We start from the raw sequence: 13,935 nt of genomic DNA on the forward strand, positions 1-13,935 counted from the left end.
TCCCTCTTTAAAACATTTGATTTTTATCAGGTCTACACCTACTTTCTAGAGCTAGGACTGCAATTTTCTTAGGTTTACACCTAAAAGCAGGCAGCCTAACATAATTCTGAGAGGGGGGGGGCGTACTGGCAGGAAATGCTCCCATCTCCTGGTGCTTTTGTGCTCTTGAACTGCTTTATATTGCCTCCTGAGATTAGTGATATCAAGATCTGCATAAATCGGAGCTTTTTAGTTTTTAACCGGCTTGGGCTCAGAACTCTCCCTGTGGATCTCTCTCATTGTGAATAGCTCTTCTCGTGGGCTTCAAGCTGCTCTACTAGCAGCTTCTTAAAACCAAAGAAGTCAGCATCCTCAGGGTTCTCGTTCTAGGATATGTATAACCGGCCCATACTAGCACAGGTTTCCAATGCAGGACAAAGACGAAGCGCCCGGGTTTCCTTTGATATGTGGTACTTGCAGCAACTGAACTTGGTGGAGATTTTGAAAGTAAACATTTCTTTATCCCCAAGAAATTCCCTTTTATTTCATTTACGACATCACATGCACATACAAGTGTCTATTCTATTTAACAGCCCCAATTCTAAAACATACAGGTGTTCCTAACTGGCATCTTAGCAACACCTAATATGGGAGGAGGAATCTCGGCATTACATGTAGGAAGTGATTTTAAGAACAGCTTTCATGGTATATTGTTTGTCCAGGTGCTAATGCTGCTGGTGGAGAAAAAAAAAAAAAAAAGTGTTCTCAAAAGTAAAACATGGGAAGGCCAAACACTTTCAATTCTTGTATTACTAATGCAAGTTGGTGTATACGTGTCGGGGCCAGCGATACTCAACCAGCGTATGATTTTCTGCTTAAAAGATTAGAAAGATGTCTCTCTTTTTTATTGACATAAGCGATAATCACCCCCTTCCTAACTGCTTCCCACAATAAAACTAGAGCGGCATTGGGCTGATTATTAAATGTCGTGTAAGCCATCCTCTGCTCCAGCAAATACTTCAGCCCGGATCAACCCCAGATTCATCCTCCATCCAACACTCGGTGCAGAGCAACCACCAGCTCTAAACCCAAATTGACTGGGGCATGGTCAGATACAGATATAATGCCTATTTTAATACTTTGGGCCAATGGAAATTGAAGTTCAGATATTAATAAGTAATCCAACGAAAGGATATTTGTTCTGAATACTGTAAAATCTGAGTTAGCCATGTATGTGTCTGGATCCTGTTACTTTACCTGATGTTGCCAATGACTGCATCTTTGGATCTTTTGGAAGTTTGTATTATGCTACTGATGCTTACACTGAATAAAATATTATGGAAAAAAAAAAAAAAGAAAGAAAGATGTCTTACTGCTCATGCGACTCAGTGAGTGACTGAAATTAGGGCAGATATTTCTGCTTTCTGTGTGTGTTGTGTCACTTTTGGAATTTTTGGATTTTGTCTCCGTGTTTGGTTTGCACTCCCCTTCTGACTCTTCTGTGCTGGCAGGGAACAGTCCTAGGCTGCAGTGGTGGCAGCGGCTTCTCCTGGTCCCAGTCCAGCGGCAGGCGTCCATTTTTAGGTGCCTGGGAATTTTCCCCCTCTGCTCACATGATTAGCATTATCAGGTAGGTAAAGAAAGGCCGGAGGAGAATGCAACTTGAAAGAGCAAATATCCACCAAGGAGCTGGGATTTAAAACCCAGGACCCGCCTGCTTTAACACCATACAACAACTTTCCCCTACAAGCCTAACAAGACTACCCTGACTTTTTGTTTGTTTGTTTAAACCAGACAAAGTTTTCTTCTGCCTCATGCTTAGCTTGAATTGCTTTCACTGTGCAGCCTTGGCAGAAAATGGGCCAAGATTATCTCTCTCTGTTTGAGATGGCAGGATATTTAATGTAGTTCCTTTGGATGCTATTTGTGGAAAACAGTTAATCCCCCAACCTTAATATGGATGCTTTGTCTATTCCCAGTCCTCTCCCCTAAATCAGGGACCTCTGGTATCAAAAAGGACAAAAGACATCCCCCCCCCCCCCCCCCTCAGTGCCACCAGCCTGCAGGTGTCACTCTTGCCACTGCTCCCAAAAACTCCTGAATCAGTTTTTATGGCTGCCACTGGATTACCTGTACCACGACTGGCGATCAGTATGGCAGTATCCCCGAGATTAAAGGCCCTTATAATGATGGTATCTGGTTTATACAGTGCCTCAGCTTCCTCTATTTAGAGGGGTTCCACTTCCTTACTGAGATGAGCCATGCTGGGGTGAGATTATTAGAAAAAATATATATGTATACTTACATTTTTCACACAGTCTTCCAATGGCTGCAAATTAGAAAAAGAAAATCAGTTATGCATTTTTGGATGGGGATAAAAAAAAAAGAAAAACGGATTTTTAAAGTAATAAAGAAAGATAACATATGAAGATGATAGAGCGGGTATACAATGAAGTTTCTAGAGCTACATGTCAGAGAGAGAATGGTATAAGAACATAAGAAGTTGCCATACTATGTCGGACTGAGGATCCATCAAGCCCAGCATTCTGTTTCCAACAGAGGCCAATCCAGGCCATAAGAACCTGGCAAGTACCCAAACATTAAATGAATCCCAAGTTACTCAGATTTGTTTTAAATGTGCTACTTACTAACTTCATGGAGTGCCCCCTAGTTCTTGGCATGGTCATAGGTAGCATGTGCCTGCTTTTACCCTCCTATGTGCCCAGCATGGGTGCACTTCTCTCCAAGCAAAGGGTGCCTCTCTACAGCAGTTGCTGGCGAGACTCCCCACTGTAACTAAATTAAAAGTCACCACAAGGCCTAGAGTAAAACTCAGAATAAAAGTCTCAATTTGCAATTTCAGAATTGGTTTGATAATTAAACTTTAAGGTGGTCAAAAATAATTTTAATAAAGCACCCTGCCTAGACTACAATTGAAGTGACTTACTATCAGGGTCGAGTGCTGGTTTTTAACATCAAAACTATCCAGTTGTAAAAAGGGTCAAAGGCCACAGCTTCAAATGTTTTCAAGTTGGCATGGGGCACATTTGAAACTAATCGGAGAAAGTTCTTTTTTACTCAACGCACAATTGGACTCTGGAATTTGTTGCCAGAGAATGTGGTTCGTGCAGTTAGTATAGCTGTGTTTGAAAAAGAAGTCCATTACCTGCTATTAAGTTCACGTAGAGAATAGCCACTGCCATTAGCAATGGTTGCATGGAATAGATTTAGTTTTTGGGTACTTGCCAGGTTCTTATGGCCTGGATTGGCCACTGTTGGAAACAGGATGCTGGGCTTGAAGGACCCTTGGTCTGACCCAGTATGGCATTTTCTTATGTTCTTATGTTACTTTCTGGGGAAAGGCTAGCTAGGCCTTTCCCTCTCCCACTTCTACAAATGCACTAGGCTATATTGATATATTTTTTAAAATGATCATCAGTGCAAAAATGGTCATTACAAAGGCTGATACAAGGGGAAAGGTGGGAGAAGATTACAAAATATCAACTCTATAGGGTGTACAATAGAAAGTTATCAAAGAGGTGGGCAGTGCAGGATGTAGGCACAAGCAACCAAAGCTACAGTTTAACACCTCAGATTATGAGGAGCCACTAAATGTCGCTGATGACATTCAGATAATTCTTCCCATCACAGAATCACTCCAAAAAACCTGGGCTCATTGGAACAACTGCTTACTATCCATCAATTCCCTGCTATCCAGCCTCAACCTTATACTCAACAAAAATAAAACAGAAATCCTCATCATCTCTCCTGACGAAAACCACACACTCTTCAACATCCAAAGCTCAACACAATCCACAATACCACCCTTAAACCACTCACCTTCAGTCAGAGACTTAGGGGTGCGCATCGACGATCAATTCAACCTTAAATCTTTCATTCACAACACAACCAAAGAATGTTACTTCAAACTCCAAGTGTTAAAAAATCTGAAACCACTCCTTCACTTCAACGACTTCCGCTTAGTAGTCCAGTCCATAATTCTGTCCAAGTTAGACTACTGCAATTCTCTTCTGCTAGGTCTTCCGTTTTCGTCCATAAAACCCTTACAGATGGTACAAAACGCTGCAGCGAGGCTACTCACCAACACCAACAAAAGAGCCCACATCACTCCAATTCTGCTCTACCTCCACTGGCTTCCCATAAAAGCTAGAATCACCTTCAAGACATTATCAATGATCCACAAGGATATTATGGGAAGCGCTCACCTAAATCTTACCTCGCAACTCCGCCTTCACACATCAAAAAGACCTATCAGATATAATTATAAAGGTTCTTTATATGCTCCCCCGATTAAAACTTCGCTAGCAAAACGAGCACTCTCCACTGCTGGGCCCTCCCTATGGAACTCATTACCGCCAGATCTTCGTCTTGAAACCTGCCATCTTACCTTCAAGAAAAACCTCAAAACGTGGCTCTTCCGACAAGCCTATTCGGAATCGCAGAAACAATTCGACACAGGTCAAAGAGCAAAATAGCACAATATAAAGTCCACTACCGACTTTATACACTTAGGACCTTCAGGACCTTATCTGGACAGTCCTTATCTGGACAGTCCACCTTATCTGGACCACCTTATCTGGACAGTCCACCTTATCTGGACAGTCCACCCACCTGCTATGAAAAACCATCTCTTGAAGCATCAGCTTTCTAGCTCATGCTCTTCCCATAGTTATTTTATTTTATATATCTTTTTTACGTTTAATATTTAATATTTATTGATCTACGTTCTTTTGTTCAATAATTTGTTGATTGTTTAATGTTATGCTGCACGTTCTCTGAAACCTGCCATCTTATCACAGTTACACAGTTACACAAGCCATTGCTTCACCAGCTTAGAACATTCTAACGTGGAAAACTTGAACCAAAGTATTTGGTTTAGATTCATTTTACTTCGATTGTACTTTTACACCCTGCCTTACATTTAAAAAAAATTTTTTTTTTTTTAAACACGAATAGGCTCTTCTGACAAGCCTATTCGTGTTATGCTGCACGTTCTCTGAAACCTGCCATCTTACCTTCAAGAAAAACCTCAAAACGTGGCTCTTCCGACAAGCCTATTCGGAATCGCAGAAACAATTCGACACAGGTCAAAGAGCAAAATAGCACAATATAAAGTCCACTACCGACTTTATACACTTAGGACCTTCAGGACCTTATCTGGACAGTCCTTATCTGGACAGTCCACCTTATCTGGACCACCTTATCTGGACAGTCCACCTTATCTGGACAGTCCACCCACCTGCTATGAAAAACCATCTCTTGAAGCATCAGCTTTCTAGCTCATGCTCTTCCCATAGTTATTTTATTTTATATATCTTTTTTACGTTTAATATTTAATATTTATTGATCTACGTTCTTTTGTTCAATAATTTGTTGATTGTTTAATGTTATGCTGCACGTTCTCTGTTCAATACTTTGTCTATTGTTTAATGTACTTCCTTTACCTTTACCATGTTTAATGTAACGCCTTACCGGCGACAGTTTTGTTATATGGAAACCGACTTGATTTGATATGTATATCGAGAATGTCGGTATATAAAAACCCTAAATAAATAAATAAAACAATTACTACATTTCAAGTTTTAGTTTGGTAATATTGTGGAACCTCTTAAATTTGTAGCCTAGTAGTGAGAGCAGCGGGCTATGAACCAGGCGACCAGGGTTCAAGTCCCACTATCGCTCCCTGTGACCTTGGGCAAGTCACTTTACCCTCCATTGCCTCAGGTGCACACTTACAGGCCAATACAGAACGGTGCATGTTTTAGACGTGCTATTATTATTACCTCTGATACTGTAAGCCGCACATTTTACTATCAGAAATTAACACCTTAGCAGGCGTTAAGTTCTAAAGGGACCCTGAAAAGTGTACGGAAAAGCAGACTGCACATCCTCCGACTTAATAACCTACTTAATATCCTAGTGATATTTTCCCGGCGTCCATTTTCTGAACCTGTGGCTGTCAGCGGGTTTGAAAACAGATGCCAGTAAAATTGTGTGCTGGTGGTCGGACCTACTGACAGCCATCTCTTCCGCTAATAAGGAGGTGCTAGGGACATGCTATTGTCCCTAACGTCTCTTTTTTAGAGCGTGGCCTCATTTAAATACAAAATCGCGCACCCAGGAGAGGAGCCTGGGTGCACGTCAGGAGAGCGGGCACTCAACTCAGAGTGTTAGAATGTAAGCCCTCTGGGGATAGGGAAATACCTAGAGTACCTGAATGTAATAATGATTTGAAGTGCTGAAAAAAAGTGTGAAAAGCGGAATCTAAATAAAAAATAAAATAAATAAACGTGACCGTTTACAGACTTTGCATGGCTTAATCTGCCCTGGAGGTGGGGTGTATCCCAGGAAGCCAGGATTTAGATATTTGGTCATTACAGGTTTTGCACTACTAAACCATCCCCTTTCCAACAATTAACAACTAAGACAACTTAAGAAAAGCATATAAAACCTGCTTTTTTGCAAAAAAGCTGGACAGTAAAAACAAACAAAACAAACAAACCCCTAACCCAACACATTGATTAGGTCTATGCTGTCTTCCATGAGGAATGTGATTTATAGCTTCTTGAGGATGAGCTAAAAATCAGCTTTTAGTTTGGGATTCAACCTCCGGCATGATTTGGGCCTGCCTCAACAGCAGACAACCTAAGGGTCAAAACAGACTGAATATCCCAGAAAAGTGGGGAAAGGAGGGGATATAACAGACTTTCAAATACCTCCAAAGTATCAATAATGCACAAGTGGCAAGCATTTTTCAATAGAAGAAGTTCTAGAAGAAGAGATCATGGTATGATGTGCAACGTGGGGAGGTTCAGGAGTAAAGTCAGACAATATTTCTTCACATGCATGAAATGACCTACAGGGGAGGTGGAGGCAAAAACATTAACAAAATTAAGAAAGCCTGGTATAAATACAGAGGATCTTTTAGATGTGGGGAAAGAGATGAAGTGGGTTTACAATTTTTTGCAATTGCAAAAGAAATTGGGGCAGACTAGTTGAACCTTTCAATCTCCATCAGCCATCATAATCTATGTAGGCATCAGAGACAATTATGGAAGTAACAGCTTTCTGTAGGTTATGCTTTCTGCTTTGAAGGATGCTCAGAGCACTTTATCATCACAGTTGTCAAAAATTCCTTGTTAGGCCGTCCACGTTCTAGCAGAGCTGCCACGTGATCTAATTTCTGGAGATTGTGGGTCATTTTGGGGTTTTGAACCAACAACCCAGTGTTTTAAGGGATTTGCAGTGGACACAAGTACCAAACTGCATCAGAACAAGCAAGCAGCAGAAAGCCATGCTTGGTCTAAAGGCTCCCTCCAGAAAGTCATGTTTTGTTTTTTTTGGGGGGAGGGAAGGGGGAGGAGGGAGAAGAGAGCAGAAGGAAGGTCCAACAAATTTATCATCTTGCTTTTTTCCTAAAATATTTCTTCCTGCTGTGTAGTTCAGGGGGCATATTCATGCCCCCATCTTCCCTTGAGCTCTTCTACATTTGTTGGCAAGATTGAACACCATGATCTTGACCCTAGGTCACATAAGGCTCTGTTAAAGAGACAGCAGTTATGCTTGCCTCTGGTTCTCCAGCACAGGCCTTGTTTGGTTAGCTCCTGTTATAAAGAATTCTGGGAGCCTCTTACTGTGAAAAACTACCTCTTACAAGTATAAATTCCCCAAATAGGGTCATGAACCTCATTAAGTTTCAGAAGATCTTACCTTCAGCCCCGACTGAAGGTGTCTGAACTAGCCTAGTGCAAAGGACATATGTGCTTTCCCTCACTGTTGTGTACAGTCCTTTGTTCTAGGCCAGCTCTAGCACCTTCATTCATGGGGATGGGAAGTGGGCGACCACCCCTGGTCCAGTGCTTATAACTTGGAATGAAAAAACAAAACAAAAAACCCCCCCACATGGAACCAGGATGCAGTGATCCAGATGCACACACAGAAGGTGCCATAGGGTGACTGTCAGCCTGCCTTGGGCACCAGCTCCTCTCACACACACACACTTCTTCCCGTTCCAGAGTTGCCAACTCTCAGAAATAATTAAAAAAAAAAAAAAAAAAAAAGTGAGGCCGCCAGTAAGTTTTGCTGGTTTTTGGGGGGGGGGGTTTTGTTTAATGGACATCTTTTATCATTGCTATTTTATGCACAGCTGGACCTACTATGCCAAGATTCACCCCATTAGCTGCACTGACTCCCAAGTAACACAGTCTCGCAGAGCCTCAGCCCATGGCACTGGATACACAGAACTCTTGCTTATATTTTACTGAGATAAATTTAATTGTACAGACATGTCAATTTGGAAAAAAATAAAACAAGACAACAATTAGCAACTCCACCCGTGACTAGAGGCCTCATGTTGAAGCCTCTATCCACACAACTACCTATGGCCTTGCCTTTATTCAGCCATGGTCAGAAGTTAAGATCCCTGGCCAGGATACAGATTTTTTTTTTTTTGTTTCAAAGTAGAGGATGACAAGTTCACAAAGAATGGGAAAGGACAAAGCTGCCCACTGAACCGGCTCTTGAAGGAAGACTATGTGTTGGTCTGGTAACTACTCCCCCTCCTGGTGCAGTTTGGCTCCTGCAATACAAAAAAAAGAAAAAGCAGGACCTGACTAGCAAATTGGCAAGCTAAATAATAGCAATTACCAGGCCTAATGGTATTCGCGCTAATGCTCTGAAAGAACGCAAATATGAAATTGCAGACCTGGCACTTGTAATCTGTAACCTATTATTAAAATCTGCCACTGCACCCAGGGGACTGGAAGGTAGCCAATGTAATGCCAATTTGTAAAAAAGCTCCACGAATGGCGAAAACTACTGGGTATGCGTATAAACATGAGAAGAGCCACCATGGATTTAGTACAAGGAAGTCGTGCCATGCTGGGTCAGATCAAAGGTCCACTGGGCCCAGCAGCCTGTCTCAGATGGTGGCCAATCCTGATCTCTAGGAAGTATCCAGCTGATCCATTTCTTGTCGCCCACTCCCAGGGATAAACAGTTGCTTTGTCCCCCAAAATCTACCTGGTTGTTTATGAATTTTCCTTCCAGGAAAATGTCTAAATCCTTTTTAAACTCAAGCTATGCTATATGCCCTGACTACATCCTCCAGTAACAAGTTTTACAGCTTAATTGCGCATTTAGTGAAAAAAGTGCCTTCTCCAATTTGTTTTAAATCTGCTGTTAGCACAAAGACTAGAGGACATTCTATGAAACCTTCTGAAAGAGTAAAATAACCATTCCCTGTTTATCTGTTCTACTTCACTCATAAATCTGTAAACCTCTAACATATCCCCCTTAGTTGTCTCTTCCCCAAACTATAGAGTTCTAACCAGTTTCGCCTCTCTTAATAAAGTGGCCATTCCATCCTCTCTCTCATTTTTGATACCCTTGTCTGTACCTTTTCTAGTTCAGCTTTGTCTTTTTTGAGAATGGGCAACCAGAATTGCACACAATACTCAAGGTGCGGTTGAACCATAGATCCATTCAGAGGCATTGATATTCTCAGTTTTGTACTCCATTCCTTTCCTAATAATTTCTAACATGCTCTTTGCTTATTTGACCACTGCTACCACACACTGAGCTGAGGATTTCAACATACTGTCCACAATGACACCAACATCCTTTTCTTGGGAGGTGGCAATACACAACCCAGCACTGTGTACATATAGCTTGGATTATTTTTCCCTTTGTTCATCACTTTGAACTTGTCTAGATTAAAGTTTCATCCACCATTTAGATGCCCAGCTCTCCAGTCTGGCAAGATCCTTCTGCAGTTCTGCAATCTGCTTGTGTTTTAACTACTTTGAATATGTTTGTCTCATCTGAAAATTTGATCACTTCTCTCATAGTTGTCTTTTCCAGATCATTAATGAGCGGAGGAGTAGCCTAGTGGTTAGGGGAGTGGGCTCTTAATCAAGGACACCAGAGTTCACATCCCACTGCTGCTCCTTATGACCTTGGGAAAGTCACTTTACCCTCCACTGCCTCAGGTACAAACTTAGGCCTAGATTCATCAAGTCATGGTAAATATAGCAGAAATACGGCATGTTAGCATCCCGCAATAAAAAGATGAGCGTGGTTAGGGAAGTTAATGAAATTCCACACTGCTTACGCAAGCATCGCATGGCGTGTTTTCTTTATTTACATTTATAAATCGTTAAGGAGTTTTGTGTACAAGCATTCCAAGTTTGTATATGATACGTTTGCTGACTGAGAGCCAGTGTAATTCCACTAGGGTTGGAGTGATGTGTTCATGTCGTTTAATGCCAGCCAGGAGCCGCGCGGCTGAATTCAGCAACAACTGCAAAGGTCTAATGTGAATTTGGGAAATGCCAATATATAAGCTATTGCAATAGTCAAGAATCGGAAAAATGGAAGCTTGGAGTACAATGCAGAATTCTGGCAGGTGTAGTAGTTTTTTTTAAGATTGAAGAGAACACGGAGTCTGTAAAAGGCTTGTGAAATGACTTCCTAGATTTGCGGATGAAATGAGAGAGTGTTATCAAGGAGAACATAAGAAATTGCCATGCTGGGTCAGACCAAGGGTCCATCAATCCCAGCATCCTGTTTCCAACAGAGGCCAAAACTAGGCCACAAGAACCTGGCAATTACCCAAACACTAAGAAGATCCCAGGCTACTGATGCAATTAGTAGCAGTGGCTATTCCCTAAGTAAAATACTTAGACACTTAGACTTTTGCTATGATTTTGAATAGGAAATGATTGACCTTCCAAAGTTAAAGTCTTTTCATTAAAGGTGGAATGAGGATTATGGAGGTGTTCCAAAGTGTGCTTCCATGAAAAGTTGCTACAGATTGCAAATTGTATGTCATCAGCAGACAGTTTATAACAAGCAGTCAGGGAAGAAAAATGTTTACAAATGGGAGATAAGTATATGTTAAAAAGAGCTGAGGAAAGTGAGGAATATCAGTTTTAATGTGGGAATGAGATGAAAATTCATTATTGAACTTGATAAATTGAGAACGTTGAGAGAGATACGAATGAAACCAAGTGAGTTCAGTACCGCTAAGACAGAATTCTTGAAGACTGTACAGTAGTATATCGTGATCAACTGTGTCAAAAGCGGACGAAATGTCTAGAGAGACAAGGAGATATTGGGGGCTCAGTGGGGTCTCGATTGTTTTTTGTTTTTTTTAAGAAAGGGACGAGCTACAGCTTGTTTAAGGGAAGAGGGAGCGGAACCTTCGTTGAGAGATTAAGTTAGAGATAAAGGGCGCAAGAATGTTACAACACACTTTGAAAAGAGAAATGGGACAATGTGCTGCAGGACAGAAGGTGTTATTAGCTTTGGTGATAAGATTTTCGGCTTCCTGCAGCTGCCTTTTTGATGGAGTGGCAGGAGTTGGAGAGGAGTTTAGTTTGTGATTTGTTGAAGTTTTGGAGGAGAGTTCTATTGATTACCTGTGTGGTGTCCTGTTTGTTGTTTCTCATCTGTTTACTTTTACCTCTGTCTATTGTGCTTACCTGTGTGTGAAAGTTTTTGTTCATTTGTCTTGTTTGTCCCTTTGTGTAGAGTGGTGAGCAGCAAGAGAAGACGGAGCATGGGAGGTTTAGGGAGAGAGAAGAGTAGGTACAGGAGAGAGGAGGAGCGAGAGTGAGAGAGCAGCGACACCACCTCTCCGGAAGTGACAACCCAATCCTCCAGCAGCCAGGCAGCAGCTGGTCCTCATCTACAAGTTCAGTCTGGAGGACAATGAGCAGCTTATCACTGATGTCCCGGTGAATTTCCACCTGCTCTTCGGCAACTGGGCCGTGACAACCTCCAAGGCTGCCAAGAGCCAGATATAGCAGACCATCGCATAGGCCATATCCCAACACAGTGGCATCCAGAGGACTGGAGAGAGCAGGTAGCCCACCGCTACCAGGACATCAAGGTGCAGTTAAAGAATAAGGTGGCAAGCAGGAACAAATACATGCACCAGACAGGAGGAGGAGCCACTTGCCCAATCGTCCTGGCTCCGACGGAGGAGTGGCTCATTCAACGGCTGGGACCGGATGTTTTGAGGGGGTGTCTTGGACATGACACGAGCCACAGCCAGTAGTGACATTACTTGTAAAAGGAAAGTCGGCTACAGATGTCTGCTTTGTTTTGCATAGGATGTTCACATTGAATGATGCAAAGTGCACCTTATGCAAACAGCACATTTGCACTTCTTAGCATTCATACTTATGTCTTCTTCTGTTTCCACAACTCTCGCCCAGGAAACCCCCGGTCCCAGCCATGAAGTCCCAGGTACCAGCAGTCCCGAGACATAGTGAACAGAGGAAGAGGAGCAGCAGCCGCCACAACAGCTACTTGGGTCACCCATACCCCCTGACACCAGTTTTATTGAGGGCACTGCCTTGCCAAGGGAGGAACATGCCCAGTCACCATGAGTCCAGAGGGATTTACAAGACGACACCCAACTAGCTCATCCCATGAGCCCAGTAATGCCATCACTGGAGCCACACACAGCACCTCAGCAACTACACTACCTGCAGCACCAGCAGTGGATCAAACAGTGCAGGCCACACTAGACTGCATTGAGAGGAGGCATGAACTACATCTTCACTATATATGGGCAGAGATGGTTCAGCTGAGGAGGGCTCAGACCAACCACAGCCAGATTGTGCAACAGCAGCCCTTTCACACAGCTTAATCACGGTCTCTGCTTCTATCAATAATTTGACCACAGCGTTTGCACCTGCACCATCACCATCCTTACAGGAGTCCATTGCGAGAAGTACTCCCTGGCTCTCAGGATGGCCTGGGGTAGGCCTCTTAAACAAATGCCACACCCTGCCAGCACAAAGCTCTTTTGAAGAAAAAGCCCATGAAGCAGACTGCTGCCCAGGCCTGTCCTCTGTCAGAGCATTTGTGCCACCTAGATGCAAGAAGACTGCTGGGCCTGTCCTGTCTACAGAGTTCCTGTGCCTGCTTGCTGATGTGGACGATCTACTGTCTGCCAGTGTAGTCCTGCTACTTCCTTCTTATGCCCTCCTCTATGCGTTGTCCGTACTCCTGCTTCCTTGCTGTGGTTTCCAGTCACAGTCCTGCTGCTTGTGTCTCATCTTATCCTGCTGCCTCGTCTCCTGGGGCTGCTGCCTCCATGCTGTGTGCTCCAGTCCTGATCCCATTGCCTACTATATCAACTTTGCTGCTGTGGCCCTTTGCAGACCATTTTGAGTGTACTCTTTCAACATGGACTGTTGAAGGCCTTCTCTTGCCACATTGTTGTCCTGGCATCAACTCTTACATTAGAGCTGTACTGTAGAAAAGGGGAGTCACTTCCACTTCCTAGGTTCTTTACTGTAATCATTTTTTTCTATATAAGTACATTCCCTGTACGTAGCTGGATCAGTCCAGACTCCTAGGTTTATGCATCCCTGCCAGCAGATGGAGACAGAGAAAGTTTCACTGTCAATGCTTGATAAATCCTAGTGCCACGTGCAGTTACTCAGTATTTCTCTGTCTCCAGCAGATGGTAGATGGTGCTAAACCTGCAGTTCTGTGGTTTGGACAGTTTTTGTTTTTGAGCCTTCCTCCTGGGGGTCTCTTTTTGCTTTTTGGAATCCTAAAGGGTTCTACCTTGAGGCGGGCAAGCCGGGGGTCTGGGACCTTTGTGTGCTCGACCTTTTCCCCCTTGGGATATAAATCTGGTGGTCCAGATCCTTCCCCTTCACGAGACCGCTCTGGCAACTGCAAGCTCTGATACCCCTTTTTTCCTCTAAGAGAGGGACACTATTCTTTTATATTTCAGGTCTAGACTGGTGCCTCCATAATAAAGCTTTGTTAAAAAAAAAAAAAGCCAGAAGCAGAAGTTTTGAGCACAGACACTCCTCCACACCTGTCCCCGGGCCCGTTTCAGCTCCAGCCTCGATCAAAGGAATAGAGAGGAGAAAGTAAGCGGGGGGGGGGGAGGGGGGGGAGGGAGGA

The 13,935-nt window shown here is 43.1% G+C and overlaps 1 protein-coding gene across 2 annotated transcripts in view; it reads right to left on the reverse strand.

Annotated features, from left to right (window-relative positions):
* The window catches only part of PHF5A (PHD finger protein 5A), a 49,780-nt gene that overhangs the window by 24,838 nt on the left and 11,007 nt on the right, over positions 1-13,935 (reverse strand). For both annotated transcript variants that reach the window (XM_029590247.1, XM_029590248.1), the window contains exon 2: positions 2,285-2,308. In XM_029590247.1, the coding sequence (XP_029446107.1) occupies positions 2,285-2,308 (24 nt within the window). The remainder of the gene's footprint in view (positions 1-2,284; positions 2,309-13,935) is intronic.

The sequence above is a fragment of the Rhinatrema bivittatum genome, chromosome 2, assembly GCF_901001135.1.
Source record: "Rhinatrema bivittatum chromosome 2, aRhiBiv1.1, whole genome shotgun sequence".
Lineage (NCBI taxonomy): Eukaryota > Metazoa > Chordata > Amphibia > Gymnophiona > Rhinatrematidae > Rhinatrema > Rhinatrema bivittatum.